This window comes from Capricornis sumatraensis, chromosome X (assembly GCF_032405125.1).
Source record: "Capricornis sumatraensis isolate serow.1 chromosome X, serow.2, whole genome shotgun sequence".
Lineage (NCBI taxonomy): Eukaryota > Metazoa > Chordata > Mammalia > Artiodactyla > Bovidae > Capricornis > Capricornis sumatraensis.
In genome coordinates this window covers 112,624,678-112,641,141 of record NC_091092.1, presented here as the reverse complement: position 1 = coordinate 112,641,141, position 16,464 = coordinate 112,624,678, and the positions used below count along the sequence as shown (strand labels likewise).

At 40.9% G+C, this 16,464-nt stretch overlaps 1 protein-coding gene across 3 annotated transcripts in view; it reads right to left on the bottom strand.

Annotated features, from left to right (window-relative positions):
* DMD (dystrophin) overlaps positions 1-16,464 on the bottom strand; it is a 1,795,368-nt gene that overhangs the window by 45,456 nt on the left and 1,733,448 nt on the right. For all 3 annotated transcript variants that reach the window (XM_068961890.1, XM_068961891.1, XM_068961892.1), the window contains one exon: positions 15,998-16,156. In XM_068961890.1, coding sequence (XP_068817991.1) covers positions 15,998-16,156 — 159 coding nt within the window. The remainder of the gene's footprint in view (positions 1-15,997; positions 16,157-16,464) is intronic.

The window sequence follows — 16,464 nt, the reverse complement described above, 5'->3', positions numbered from 1 at the left end:
AGGATTTGAACCCGGGTCTCCCACATTGCAGGCAGACTCTTTACTGTCTGAGCTGCCAGGGAAATCCCTACTTACCAAAAGAAAGCACTTAAACTGTCTGAAAGAACAGCAATCTAGTAAAACCTACTGAGCTTGGCACTATATATATATAGTGAGAAAACTGTGTTTCAATTTTCAAACATATATATATATATATATACACACACACACACATATATATACATGCTTCCCTGGTGGCTCATCAGTAAAGAACCCGCCTGCCAATGTAGGAGACAAAGGTTTGATAGCTGGGTCGGGAAGATCCCCTGGAGAAGGCAATGCCAACCCATTCCAGTACTCTTGCCTGGGAAATCCCATGGATGGAGGAGCCAGGCAGGCTATACAGTCCATGGGGTTGCAAAGAGTCGGACACGACTAAGCAACTAAAGAACAACACACTCTTTATATATATACAGTAGCTCAAGAACACTTACAAGTTGATTCATCATATTTTCTTTAATTCTAGTCCCCCCCCCATCACTATTGTAGCTATCCCAGAATCTGGTAATTACTCTATATTTTCCATCATCTTTGCTGCAGTAAAGTGTATCACAGCTGATCATCTGGGCAAAATGAAATCACTAAGCTAAGATCACTAGGATGAGATTTCCTTAGATGTGACCAAATTTGCTGGGCATGTGACAACATGATAAAATTTTATCCACAGATTACTGTAACAAACTGTTCAGATGAAATTTACAGGGTTAATGTATTTAGATATACTCTAGTCTCAGGAGTTATCCTTGACATAGCAATCTATATCTTGCTCAAGCTCCATGAGACAGAACCTGACAGTATTAATTGACTCTAGTTTGCTTTTATCTTCAATGACTGAGATTTTTTTTTTCAAATTTGATCAAATTCCTGATCAAGGACTAACACAGTATTGTCTAAGAATAAGTATATTAATCAGAGGTTCAAAACAAGAGGAGTTCATTCTTTAAAATCTCATTATACTTAGAAATAAGGCAGACAGACAAAACCCAAGACAAGTATGACAGTGACTAGTTTTAACCATCCAAAAAGCATGCTAAGATTGGAAAGGTTTTAGAAGTAAGGAAGTCTGGTCTCCAGGAATAGTACCATTGGGAAAAGTGTGTTTCAATTTTCAAACATATATAGTAAAATATCAAACTTTCATTGTCTGTGGTCAGCAAAAAGCTGTAACAATCTCAAAGAGAATCATAATTTTAAGCTTTGTGTGTCCTGGCTTGAGTCCCTCATGAGTAGTTAGACTTGGCCTTAAATTCTCCCAGTAAATTTATCTTGTTGGCCTATTTTTCACTTCCTGGCATGCACTGCTATATACTCTTGCTGTATTTGAGCCTATGGTCTCCTCTATTACAATGACAGAAACTACAGAATCATTTCTGTAAAGTCCCAGTGCTCATACACAAAAGTTCATGGCAGAACCATTCACAATAGCCATTCAGTGGAAACAACTCAAATGTCCATCAACTACCAAATGAATGTTTTAGAATGTAGTATTTCCATATGATAGAATATCACTCAGTAATAGAAAAGAATGAAGTGCTAATAAATGCTGTAAACAAAGCTAGTGGAGATGATGGAATTCCAGTTGAGCTATTGAAAATCCTAAAAGATGATGCTTTTAAAGTGCTGCACTCAGTATGTAGACAGATTTGTCAACACTTGGCAGTGGACAAAGGATTGGAAAAGGTCACTCTTCATTCCAACTGCAAAGAAGGCAATGCCAAAGAATGTTCAAACTACCATACAATTGCGCTCATTTTACATGCTAACAAGGTTATGCTAAAAACCCTTCAAGCTAGGTTTCAGCAGGAACTGAGAAGTTCTAGATGTACAAGCTGGGTTTAGAAAAGGCAGAGGAAACAGAGATCAAATTGGCAACATTTGCTGGATCATGGAGAACGCAAGGGAATTCCAAAAACACATCTACTTCTTCTTTATTGACTACCCTAAAGCCTTTGGCTGTGTGGATCACAACAAACTGTGGAAAATTCTAAAAGAGATGGGACTACCAGAACACCTTACCTGTCTCCAGAGAAACCTGGATATGGATCAGGAAGCAACAGTTAGAATCAGACATGAACAACTAACTGCAAATTGGGAAAGGAGTATGCAAATTGGCTGCATATTATCACTCTACTTATTTAACTTCTATGCAGAGTGCATCATGCGAAATGCCAGGCTGGATAAAGCTCAAGCTGGAATCAAGGTTGCTTGGAGAAATATCAACAACCTCAGATATGCAGATGACACTACTATAATGGCAGAAAGTAAAGAGGAACTAAAGAGCCTCTTCATGAAGGTGAAAGAGGAGAGTGAAAAGCTGGCTTGAAACTCAACATTCAAAAAACGAAGATCATGGCACCTGCTCCCATCATATCATGGCAAATAGAAGGTGATAAAATGGAAACAGGACAGATTTTATTTTCCTGGGCTCCAGAATCACTGTGGACAATGACTGCAGTCATGAAATTAAAAGACAGTTGCTCCTCACAAGGAAAGCTATGACAAACCTAGACAGTGTATTATTAAGCAGAGACATTACTTTGCCAACAAAAGGTCTACATAGTCAAAGCTATGGTTTTTCCAATAGTCATGTATGGATGTGAGAGTTAGGCCATAAAGAAGGCTGAGCGTTGAAGAATTGATGCTTTAGAACTGTGGTGCTGGAGAAGCCTCTTGAGAGTCCTCTGGACTGCAAGGAGATCAAATAAGTCAATCCTAAAGGCAATGATGGTGACTGCAGCCATGAAATTAAAAGACGCTTACTCCTTGGAAGAAAAGTTACGATCAACCTAGGTAGCATATTGAAAAGCAGAGACATTACTTTGCCAGCAAAGGTCCATCTAGTCAAGGCTATGGTTTTTCCTGTGGTCATGTATGGATGTGAAAGTTGGACTGTGAAGAAAGCTGAGTACTGAAGAATTGATGCTTTTGAACTGTGGTGTTGGAGAAGACTCTTGAGAGTCCCTTGGACTGCAAGGAGATCCAACCAGTCCATTCTAAAGGAGATCAGCCCTGGGATTTCTTTGGAGGGAATGATGCTGAAGCTGAAACTCCAGTATTTTGGCCACCTCATGTGAAGAGTTGACTCATTGGAAAAGACTCTAATGCTGGGAGGGATTGGGGGCAGGAGGAGAAGGGGACGACAGAGGATGCGATGGCTGGATGGCATCACTGACTCGATGGACATGAGTCTGAGTGAACTCCGGGAGATGCTGATAGACAGGGAGGGCTGGCATGCTGCGATTCATGGGGTCACAAAGAGTCGGACATGACTAGCGACTGAACTGAACTGAACTGAAAGGTAATGAACCCTGAATATTCATTGGAAGGACTGATGCTGATGCTGACACTCCAATACTTTGGCTATCTGATGCAAAGAGCCAACTCATTGGAAAAGATCCTGATGCTGGGAAAGATTGAGGAAAAGAGAAGAGGGAGGCAGAGGATGAGATGGTTGGATAGCATCACTGACTCAATGGACAAGAGTTTGAACAAACTCTGGGAGAAAATGGAGGACAGATGAGTCTGGTATGGTTCAGTCCATAGAGTAGCAAAGAGTCGGACACAACTTAGCAATTGAACTAATACATGCCCTAACATAAGAGTACCTTGGAAATATTATGCTACATGAAAGAAGTCAGTTACAAATGACCCCCTATTACATGATTCCATTTATATGAAATGTCCAGAATAAACAAATTCATGCAAAGTAGATTATTGATTGTCTAGGGCTGGATTGTGGTTGTCTTGGAAGAAATGGAGAATGACTGAAAATTGGTATGGGGTTTCTTTTTGGGGTGAGGAAATTGTAAAATTGGTTATGTGATGATGGTTACACAATTCTGTGAATATACTAATAATTAGGGACTTACACACTTTAAATGGGTTAATTTTATGGTATGTGAATTATATCTTGGTAAAGATCTTATAAAAAATAAGTTCTAAATTCAAAATTCTACTTCTCATAGAACAAAAGATATTTCCCCAATGAAGTCAATAATTTTCTAATGTTCTCTCCTGCTGCTGCTGCTGCTAAGTCGCTTCAGTCATGTCCAACTCTGTGCGACCCCATAGACGGCAGCCCACCAGGCTCCCCCGTCCCTGGGATTCTCCAGGCAAGAACACTGGAGTGGGTTGCCATTTCCTTCTCCAAATGTTCTCTCCTACTATGGAGAAATCAAGTTTAAGCCATGTACGTAAGAGAAATATGGCGTGTACATGCCTACAGAATTATCTATGCAGACACGTCTAAGGATTTTCAGACAAAGAATTTAAAAGAGAGCCCCCAAATAATCCCAGGAAGTGTTCAAGTCTGGGTTAACCTAAACAACTTCAATGTTTTCAGTTGAATGAAAAATGACATAAAGGACCACCCACAGAATGGCAGAAAATATTGCAAACAAAGTGACTGACAAGGGATTAACCTCCAAAATATACAAACAGCTCATGTATCTCTATGTCAACAAACAAACAACCTAATCAAAAAATGGGCAGAAGATCTAAATAGACATTTCTCCAAAGAAGACCAAAAGGCACATGAAAAGATGCTCAACATTACTAATTATCAGAGAAATGCAAATCTAAACTATAGCAAGGTTATCACCTCACACTGCTCAGAATGGTCATCATCAAAAGGTCTACAAACAATAAATGCTGGAGAGGATGTGGAGAAAAGGGAACCCTCCTACACTGTTGGTGGGAATGTAAATTGGTACAGCCACTATGAAAACCAGTATGGAGATTCCTTAAAAAACTAGAGTTACCGTATGATCCAGCAATCCGACTCCTCATCATATATCCAGAGGAAACTTTAATTTGAAAAGATACATGTGCCCTAATGTTCACTGAAGCACTATTTACAATAGCCAAGACATGGAAATAACCTAAATGTCCACCAACAAATGAATGGATAAAGATGTGGTACATATATACACTGGAATACTATTCAGCCATTAAAAATGAAATAATGCCATTTGCAGCAACATGGATGGACCTAGAGATGATCATACTAAGCGAAGTAAGTCAGAGAAAGACAAACACCATATGATATCGCTTACATGTGAAATCTGAAAAAGATGATACAAACGAACTTAAAAAACAGAAATAGAGTTACAGATGCAGAAACCAATAGTTTACAGTTACCAGGGAGGGAAGGGGAGGAGAGGGATAATTGGGACTGACACACACACATACAACTTTATATAAAACAGGTAACAGGCAGATTTTTACCATCTGAACCACCAGGGAAGGCATCATGGAGTGCTACTCAGCAATAAAAAGAAGTGACTACTTACTATATATAAAGTAGATAACTAATAAGGACCTACTGTATAGCACAGGGAACTCTACTCATACTCTGGAATGACCTGTATGGTAAAATAATCTAAAAAAGAGTGCATATATGTATATGTGCAACTGATTCATTTTGCTGTACAGCACTAACACAATGTTATATATCAACTATACTCCAATAAAAGTTAAAAAGAAGAAAATAAATAGGTTTATTAAAGATTTTGGGCAAAGAACAGTAACATATGACATGAGAAAAACAAAGAAGACAGCTGAAAACCAGCCAAAAAAAATCTGGCAGGGCATAAGAAAAGTCCAAAGGGCATTTATCCATTCCTTTAATGAACACGTATTTCTACACCCAGCACTACAGAGAGAAAGATAAGTGAGACACAGTCCCTTGCCATTCAACAGCTCAGCTTGTAGTGTGTGAGATACTGTTTAGTTTCCTGTAGACAAACCTTATACTACTGGGTAAAAGGGCTGTGAATTATGCTCATTGTTTAAGCTAAGAATAGAGGTTATTTCTATCCTCAAAACAGTCACTTGGAGTTACTCAGAAATTATAGAAAAAGGATCATATGGATTTACCTATAAACTGCAGTTAGCAGACAGAGTGATACCAAAAGGTAACCCAGGACTTGAAGATACAGAACTTTAATGATTAACATAGCAGGGGGAAAAAAGAGGAGGGTTTGATTATCTGCAGAAGTCATCCAAGTATATAATTAATACAAAGCAGGAAACCATTTCTCACTTTGCTACTGGTGGAGAACTGGGCATAGCCAGTTACAATCCAGTACACCAGGAGGTCCTTGGTCTTCTTTCCACATAAGCTCTCTTCCTAGGAGGACCCTGTCCTCTCTCTAGGCTTCCACCTCCTCCAAGCCCATGACCTCACCTCCCCCACCCATTACTTCTCACCTCAATCTAGACTTCTAGCCTCCAGACCTGTCTTTTCCACAGTCTCCTGGATGTCTCCTTTAGCCATGGGTTCTGTGAGCTTAACCTTGCTATGTACCAAGCCATGCAAAGTTGACAGGTTCATTGTTTATCCTTTCTCTAACATTTCAGTGCCAGAAAAGTAATCAGCTTCCTCAAGTAGCATTATACAAGACTGTATTCTTTGCAAACCCGTGCACTCTAGCCTGCCAGGTTCCTCTGTCCATGGGATTTCCCAGGCAAGAATGCTGGAGTGGGTTGCCATTTCCTTCAACACGTTCAAAATTTATACCTCAATATGTCATTGAGACGAACGTTACACCTGCATTCCTGCTAATACCTTCCCACATGTTAGTAATATACTTTTGTACCACACCCAGGAGAGGCCTCAAGTAACTACTAGACTTTGCATCTAACAACTTAGAAAGCAAAATCCAAAAGTAATCATTGTAGAAGCCAAAGTTCCTGTCTTTGGTGCACATGTTTCAAGAGTCAATCAGCTAACAACAATTAAGAACTCCATATAGCAAATTAATTTTGTCAAGTTCTTGGTGGAATTTCTTCTTTCTGGTTTGATTGCAAAGTCAGGTCACTCCCACTGGGATGTTCTGTAAAAGCCCTCATATAATTATCTAATCTTATGGGAGATAATTCAATACCTATCTTTGAATTTTCCAGACTAAATCATTTTGGTCTCTGGGGTTGTAGGACTTCCCTACTGGAGAAAATCAGGAGTTCAATTTTGTGAGAAAAATCCAGGCTCCATTTGCAGAGACGTGAGTACAGACCTGTGAAAGTGAAAGTGAAGTCGCTCAGTCATGTCCAACTCTTTGCAACCCCATGGACTGTAGCCCACGAGGCTCCTTCTGTCTATGGGGTTCTCCAGGCAAGAATACTGGAGTGGGTTGCTAGTTCGTACCAAAGTGAGTTTCACAGAACACTACAATTGGGCTGATGTCAAGGATGTGTAACCAGCACTGGGTTTAAACAAAGACAATCATGTTTCTTTACTTCTTTCATCCAACAATGAGAGAGAGACAAAGCATTGTTTCTTCTTAGCCCCCTGCCTGCAGGGAACCTGAAACCAAATTTGAAGCTCAATTATATCAATTAAGCTAATCCCTACTATGTTCATTGAATTTACTATTTCTACGATAGGAATCTTACTGCTCTGTTTTTTTAAAAAAATCCTTTTTGGAAAGTGAATACATAAAAGCAATATAGGAAATTTCCACTTGAATCTCCTGGGGCAAACAACAGGATGCTCAGTACATAGTTCTTTTTCTCTATCCATTGACCTTGGCTGCTTAGTAGCTTTTCTTGTATGTTCTATGGTTTTTGTTTACTTGTCATGTCCCAGTTCCCTAGTGAAAAAATTCAGACTGCCCCATTCCTCCTTCTCTCACCTTCCGTGGCCTCATTCATCCAGTGACCTTCCCATTTCTTCAGCCCCTCTTCACTTGCGTAAGGGATCCTTAGTTAAGAACCTGGCCATCTTTCAACGAACTGTTGCACTGTCCTTCTGCCAGTCTCCATGGCTTTAGCTCCCTGCCTACAATCATTTTTCTCCATCATCTCCTCCTCAAAAAGCCCTCACTGCTCAACTGCTTATAGGATAAATACAAATTCCTTTGTCTGACATAAAAAACCCTTTCAACAGTGATCTCCAGCTACCATTCCACTACTCTCTTGTTCTTTCCCTCCTGTGCTCTGAACACACATAACTCATGGTCTCAGCAGACTGGAAGGCTCGTCCTTACTCCCTCTCTCAGCCTGGAAAACTCTGACTCAGCCTTTCTTCAACTGTCTTCAATACAAGCGCTTACAATACAGGGTTACACTTAGTTGTTTACATGTTAATGTCTTTTTTATTACATTTTGAGCTCCATGAGAGTAAGAATCAAGGCTTATCCCTTTTTGCTGTCTTGGCACTTTGAAAAACACATTAAGTATTCACTAACTATCTGGTGAGTTGTGTGGAATGATATCCTCAGGCTTGGAATGTAACTAAAGAAAGTTAAGACTATAGTCAGTTTTACTGTAGCACGATGGTCTGGTAATAAAAGCTACATGAAGGATGAGGGTCTTCATGGAGGATCTAAAAGGGAAGCTGGCTTGTAAGAACTTCAGCTTTTATCCAGCCTGTTCTAGGAAGATGATAGCTATACCGGTAAATCGTGAATACTGTTATCACTGGAGGGGTTACTTAGGTTTTTCTCTGAGATGAAGCAATCCTTGTTGTTCAGTCACTTAAGTTGTGTCCTACTCTTTTGTGACCCCATGTACTGTAGCCTGCCAGGCTCCTCTGTCCATCGGACTTTCCAGGCAAGAATACTAGAGTGGGTTGCCATTTCCTTCTCCAGGGATCTTCCCAATCCAAGGATCAAACCAGTGTCTCCTGCATTGGCAGGCAGGTTCTTTACTGGTGAGCCACCAGGGAAGCCCAAAGCAATCGTTATGCCTATCTAATTTCCTGTGCCAAGGTCTAAGCTCACCAGTTTTACTTTTGTTATCATTTCCAAGATATCTAAGACACAAGACCCTAAAATGGAGTGATACCTCCAATCTTTAAAAAACATGTATTTCCCACTTAAACAGAATGAGTATTTGCACCTAAAACTTCAGGCTGCTGTCCATCAACAGACAAATGGATAAAGAAGATGTGGTACATACACACACAATGGAATATTACTCAGCCATAAAAAAGAGCGAAATAATGCCATTTACAACAACATGGATGGACCTAGAGATTATCATACTAAATGAAGTCAGACAAAGACTAATATATCACTTATATGTGGAATTTAAGAAACAGTACAAATGAACTTATTTACAGAACAGAAACAGACTCACAGACATAGAAACCAAACCTATAGTTACCAAAAGGGAAGAGAGGGAGGGATAAAGTACAGTTTGGGATTAACAGATACTACCATATATAAAATAAACAACAAGGATTTACCGTATAGCGTAGGGAACTATATACAGTATCTTGTGATAACCTATAATGGCAAAAAGTACACACATACACACATACTTGAATTACTTTGCTATACACCTGAAACACAATATTGTAAATCATCTACACTTCAATTAAAAAAAAAGACTAGAATGTCAGTTAAATTGTCTGTTTACAGAGGATTATAATATGCACATTAAAACCATCTTTACTGTGAAAAAGAAAATTTTCTTCAAAAAAACCTCAGGCTGCTCCCCAAAAAGGTTGAGGGTCACATTAACACATTTAGTGTAACAAGACAGTTAAAAAGAGGGAGAGCTCAGATAAAGGAGGAAATAAATTGTCATTCAACGTCATTCATCCACATCCATGAATGGGATAGGATGAACTGGTCCCCCTGAGCTTTGATTAACTCAGGATAAACTGAAGGAACCTTGGGTTACTGGGTTGCTTAGTTGGAAACTGAGCCTCTGAATCATGGTGACCCCACCCCATGCAACTGTCCTCCCAGCCTGAGGCAAGCTTAGTAAATGCAGTAGGTATGTCCTTCAGCTTCTCTTGCCATGAAAGATATTGGTGGTCTGATGTATGTGGCGAAACTAGCTCCCTTTATCTTAAAAGGTTCTGGAGCCCTTTGTTTTGGGGGCTCATATTGCCAAGTGGCACGAGGCCCCAATTTCATTAAATGTCTCATATACTGCTCTTTCCAACTTATAAAACTGTAAAGACCAGCTATGAGAATCAGAACATACCAATGACGTCTACTAGACAGTGACCACACACTGTTACCTTCCTCATCCTTGTTCCTTACCCAGACTTCGTCACCTACAACAGCATTTTCAGAGGTGCTCCTGACTGGGTTCCCCTGGTGGCTCAGATGGTAAAGAATCTGCCTGCAGTACAGGAGACCCGGGTTCAATTCCTGGGTTGAGAAGATCCCCTGGAGAAGGAAATGGCAACCCACTCCAGGATTCTTGCTTGGAGGATGGGGGGCCTGGCGGGCTATAGACTCCATAGAGTCACAAAGAGTTGGAGATGATTTAGCAACTCAACAAACAACAACATCACCAGAACCTCAAACTCGATGTCTTCTGCACCCCATTCACCATCTTCCAGTGACTCGACCTTGAGGAAGGCCCTTGATAAATCCTGCTGAATCGAAGGGCAAACTCTCAATTCATCAGTAGACAGCTCCTCCTGAGTTGTCAGTCCCAGCTGCCCACAAACCTTGTTGTGCCTCAGCCAGAATTCGGGCTCATTCTTTCCCTCCCCAGTTCCAACTAACCAGCCAGCCACACAGCCCTCCCCCTCCCCCCAAATATCCCTCACCCCTCTTCTATTACCTTCCTGTAGGCCCTTCCTTATCTCTTTCCTGGGCTTCCATGGTCCTTGCCAATATGACTTCTTCCAGGATTGTGCTTTTCAAAGTCCTCTCCCCCTCCCGCCCCCATCCACACACACAGCTGCTGAGCCACGCATATAAGTCTAACAGGATCAATCCTGGCTCACCCTGGTGTGCGGGGGCGTGCAGGAGGCCCCTACTCCTCAGCACCTCATCACATCTTTGTCCATCCCCACCTGGCCTTGCTGACCTGTCTGGCTTCATCTTGTCCCATTCCCTGCCTTGTCACAGAAGACACACCACAGTTTACAGTTTCCAAACAACCCGTGCTGTTCCCCCCAACATCTCTGTGGCGGAATGCCCACTCATGACCCCCTTTAGCTTCATCTTGGCCATTTCCTCACCATCATGTGAGTCTCGCACAAAGACCTAAGAAAGGAACATGGAATAAAGATGTCCTGAGACTGTGAAGATTGAAAACCACCAGACTCTGGCCCCGTCATCACGTCATTTGTAAGGGAAAGCAACAGGATTATGATCACCAGCTAGTTTAATTCAGTGGTGTTAGTAGCCAATCTTGAACATCTCTGAATATAACATTAACGATCTTACATAGCCATTGGAGGAATGAAAAGGATCAAGGGAATACTCACATTTAGGCTGCATAATGACTGGCTGCCCAACAACAAGACATATGAAAGGTACTGAGTAGGTACTGGAAGTCCAGATTCCCCTGGCACCATATAATATCTACTAACCATCTTAATTAACTATAGACTTTGCAGTGAATCTGGTTAGTATTTACCCTCCTTTTAGACTTGGGAACAATCTAATCAATTTGATGTGCAGGCAGCAGAATGACAATGAGGTTTTGTCTTTCATAACGGTTACTTTTTTTCATTGCCAGGGTTGTACCTAGAATCTCATAGCAAGTCTGAGTTCATTTAGACAGTGCAGAGAAAAATACCTTGGAATTTGACATTACAGATTTAAGTCAGGAGATTGCAGGCTTTCATCTATGCATGAAAAAAAGCAAACTTTGAGTTTGAAATGCCAAAGACACACAGTGGAGCTAATTCTTAACATCCAACTGGGCTCGAGAGACATTATGCAAAAGTGAAACATTACAGACTGTAGAAGTCACTAGTCACCCAAATTTATGAGAGATGCTATTGAGAAAATTCTGAGTCAGACTTAGCTTCTGCTCAGAGTTTTCACCTCATCTTTGTGGCATAAGCCACGAATCAGAGAATGCTGGGGAGGAGGGTGGAGACGGGCAGGGCTTAGGATTTGGAAAATGAATTTTGAGCATTCTAAATTTATGACAAAGCAATGCTTGGTGCTCATCAAAGACATTTAAAAAGGGGAAGTATTCTGAAAAGCAAGTGGAAGAAAAGCTTCCAAAAGGCTTTTCTCTATGAAATTAGGTTTTAAGAAGAGTTTTCAACAAAACTACATGCAAGAGTGTAACAATGAAAATAAATTCAGCTTCATTTCCATTCATTTATTCATTAATTTATTCAACAAATATTTATTGAATGCTATGTGCAACAATTGGGAGAAATGGAATTCTAAAGACAGAGATAAGATACCCCCAGGACACTTCCTAATTAGCCATTTTCTGTTTTCCAAGGTGATAGTGGGGAGGTGTCATGAATAAGAATAACAGAATTCAGTAACATATCTAGTCAGGAACAGAGATCTTCAAGCCTCCTTCCTTTGCTGTCCTTTGGAGATAAGCCCTTGCTACAGAATAAAGGAACACAAAGTACCCATAGACCTATGTCCAAAGGACCCAAGACACTCTCAGTTTTCAATATCCTTTCCCATTTGCTCTAAATGTGTGCTTCTATTTGTTCAATTATGCAGCCAATTTGACTAGGGAAATACAGCCAGCTTGGTGGGCAACTAATGACCTCCTGGGTTCTCTCAGAGGAAGGACAGGAAATGGTAAATTACAGGCTCCTTAGGCAACACTGAAGTCGGATCATGAAGACAAAGCTATGGCTCTCTGAAGCTCTTTGAGAAGAAGTGCAAGAAGACAGGAGAGGCTAGAGCAAAGAAAACCAGAGGCTACTTTCAGGAGGAGCTCAGCAGAGCAGCGGTCCCCAACCTTTTTGGTACCAGGGACTGAGTTTGTGGAAGATAGTTTTTGCACAGACCAGGGGTGCATGGGAGTGGCTTTGGGATGATTCAAGCGCTTTTGCTGCCACTGATCTGACAGGAGGTACTGGTCCACGGCCCAGAGGTTGGGGACCTTTGCTGCAGACACATTTCTTTGGGATTGGTATGAAGTGAAGACATGACAAAGCAGAGAAAGAAAGGAGCTCATCCTGACCTTTAGTTGAGGGTCAAGATAACTTACAGAAAGACCGGCACCAACACCAGATTGATTTTGGATTTCTTAGCAGCCCTGGAATATTTTCTTTTTTCTTTCTTTCAGGGAACATACCATTTCATTTTAAGGGAATGGCCTTGGATACTTTGTGTGATGCTTTTGAATGGTGGGGCCAGAGAAGACTTTTGAGAATCCCTTGGACAGCAAGGAGATCAAACCAGTCAATCCTAAAGGAAATCAGTCCTGAATATTCATTGGAAGGACTGATGCTGAAGCTCCAATACTTTGGCCACCTCACGCGAAGAGCTGACTCTTTGGAAAAGACCCTGATGTCAGGAAAGACTGAGGGCAGGAGGAGAAGAGGGCGGCAGAGGATGAGATGCTTAGAAAGCATCACCAACTCAATGGACATGAATTTAAGCAAACTCCAGGAGATAGTGATGGACAGGGAGGCCTGGCATGCTGCAGTCCATGGGGTCACAAAGAGTCGGACATGGCTTAGTGACTGAACAACAACAAATTAGATGTCTTTTGGGGTAAAGTGGTTATCACTATGCCACAGGTAGATGGACAGGTTTATTCATGTGTAGTCCTAAAAATATTCCCTCCAGTGTAAGTACCTTCCATGGAATGTGCTACAATTCTACGTAAATGATACTTATATAAGATGACTCTTCTTTATGCTAGGGCACAAGGTAGAGTTGACTATTCTTAGTCAGAAAATCTGGATCTGCAGTTGGTTCTGCTACTGGCTGTCTGAAATTTAGGTCAAGCCATTTGAACCCCTCTCAACCTACGTTTTCTTATCAATCTTCTACATAGCACTTTTAGGAAGAAGAAATGGCCCAAAATGCATTGCAGTGCTGTGAAAATGATGAAATGCTAATACAAATGATAGTTTCAGTACTCTTCACCAATACTCCTTGGCCTGGTTGTAATGGTATGGAGGGAAGGTGCAGCAGTAAAAAAACAGAACTCTTGACCAATGAAATAGAAAGACACAGGCACAACGGACATTCACATAGTAGAAAAATATTCTTAGCCCTGAGTAACATCAAATTCTACATCAAATTCTATTTATAATACCAATACCAGCTTTTATTCCTATTTGACTTTGATTCCTAAAATAATTAAAGACTTAACATAAATGAATACTAATGATACTCAATACAGTAGAGGGAAAGGTTTTATCTACCATGATATTCACTGTCAGTCCTACATATAAAGCCCCAAATAATGTTACCATTAAAACCAACTGAATGCTCAGTATTACCTCCTGAATGGTACCTGTGTGATCTCTTCTCTGTATTCTTGCCTCAGGCTTTTACCAAAAATTTCTGGAGAACCCACTAAATAGTCACACTGTGCTAAGCACGATAGGGGACATTAACATGATTAAGACACAGTCCTTATTCCAAAGGCATTCACTGTCTCCATTAGAGAGAGGTGGGGTGCCGGGGGGGGGGGGGCGGGCAGTGGCGGGTAGCTGATAAAAAAGCTAACTGAAACAAAGTTCATGGAGAAAGATCCAAGGTATTATGAGGATCTAGACAAACGACAGATTACTTCCAAACGCAGGGACCGATTTGTACAGTGATAACCACTTTACCCCGAAAGACATCTAATTTGTTGTTGTTATTCAGTCGCTAAGTCATGTCCAACTCTTTGCAACCCTGTGAACTAGACAAATGACAGATTATTTCCAAATGCAGCCCCATCTGCTAGGAGCTTGGTGGGGAAAATCATTCTGAGCAATGGCGTGGAGGATGGCAGCTAGGCTAAGAAGCAAGCTTGAGCTGAACCCTGAAAGTGGATGAGAGCAGGATGCATTCAGAAACAGTAGTTACAATAAGCACAGCCAGAATCTAGGTACACAAGATGACGACAGTGTAAAAAACCCGGTCAAGAGAAAATTGTGGAAGGCTGAAAATGTCCAGCTGAGAAGCTAGGTTTTTTAAAAAAAGATGCAGAAATCCAGTCAAGGAAGAATGCTGTGACGGCTCTTGGTACTGGGAAGATGTACGACTACCATCAGTATGGAGGATATACTGGGGGGTGAGAGAGACTAGGGGCAAGCCGGCCAGACAAGGAGCTCTGGCCACAGGTCAGAGGTACAGAGGGCTACACAGAGGCCTGGGGCAGCAGCAAGCAATGGATGAATGGCAGTTTGCCTTTTCATCTTCAGGTGACACAGTCCCCAAGGGCACTTGGTTCTCAGACATACTGTGTTGCCAAGATGAAGAAGTCTTCGTGCCTTGGGCTAAACCAAAGACATGAAGGTACTCAAGTCCCACAAATTTGAGCCGCTGCTCCTTTAGAGACCTGCCTGGTGGCATCTGTCTAAAGAAGGCACACTGAGTTAGAAGTGATCACATGCAAAAGCCACTGAGTTGGAACTGATCACGTGCAAAAGCCTTTCTTAAGCAAGGGCCCTGTGATGTCATACACATAACACAAAAGTAAAGTCCAATGATTCACATCATCCTGATGCCACACAACATGCCAAACCTTTACATCTTTGTCCTCTGTAGAGTCATAAAATTTTTTTTTAACTTTTATAATTTGTCTTTTCCCATGAACATCTTTTTCAAGTGATGACTGACAACTAGAATTATCTCACTAATCTGCTAGGATGGTGAGCATAAATGATTTCTGTATTTGATGATGGAAAATAAGATGAACTAATTCATCCCCAAATATGACCAGTGAGCCTACTTTCTTAAATGCTTTAAGATAGGTAATACGGCCAAACACATGTACAAATTGTATCATCAGAAAATTAAATGACCTACTTTGTTCTTAAACTCTATTCTCAAATATGAGATCAAAGCCTCTAAAATACATGCAGCAAATCAAATACCACCATGAGCATTCATTTCTTTAATATCTAATATATGAATTCTTACTTATGCTATTACATTCATTTTCTTCTTTCAGATGACAAAAAAAAAGAGACTCTGTAAATGGAGCTAAACAGATTATTGGAGAAAACAGACATAGAATGACTCTGAGTGAAGATTCCTGGCACTTTTCTATGTGTGCAAGTGTATGCGCTCTGCATCCCAATGACAAAGCTAGAAAGAAAACTCACCTGTTTTCTTCCTCAAGATCTGCTAGGATTCTCTCTAGCTCCCCTCTTTCCTCACTCTCTAAGGAAATCAAGATCTGGGCAGGACTACGAGGCTGGCTCAGGGGGGAGTCCTGGTTCAAACTTTGGCAGTAATGCTGGATTAACAAATGTTCATCATCTCTGGAAAATAAAATCAAAGGTTTTGGTTTTTTCCCCCCTTATTTTGCTTTGGGGGGCAGGGACTCGGGCGTCTACTTTAAAATTGAAACAGTTATTTGCTCTTAACAATTCATTAGACCCTTTTTCCTGCTTTTAAAGACATTTTGATACTCTTGAGGTTGTGGTTCTACCCTCCTATTGGTGACAATTTCAAGTGTTTCTTGCTCAGATTTTCCATCGAATCTGGGTGGTCGATTTACATGAGTAAATCAATGGCTTGAATTTCTTAACCCCACTGAAGCAGGATGGTAACAATAATGAAACTATAC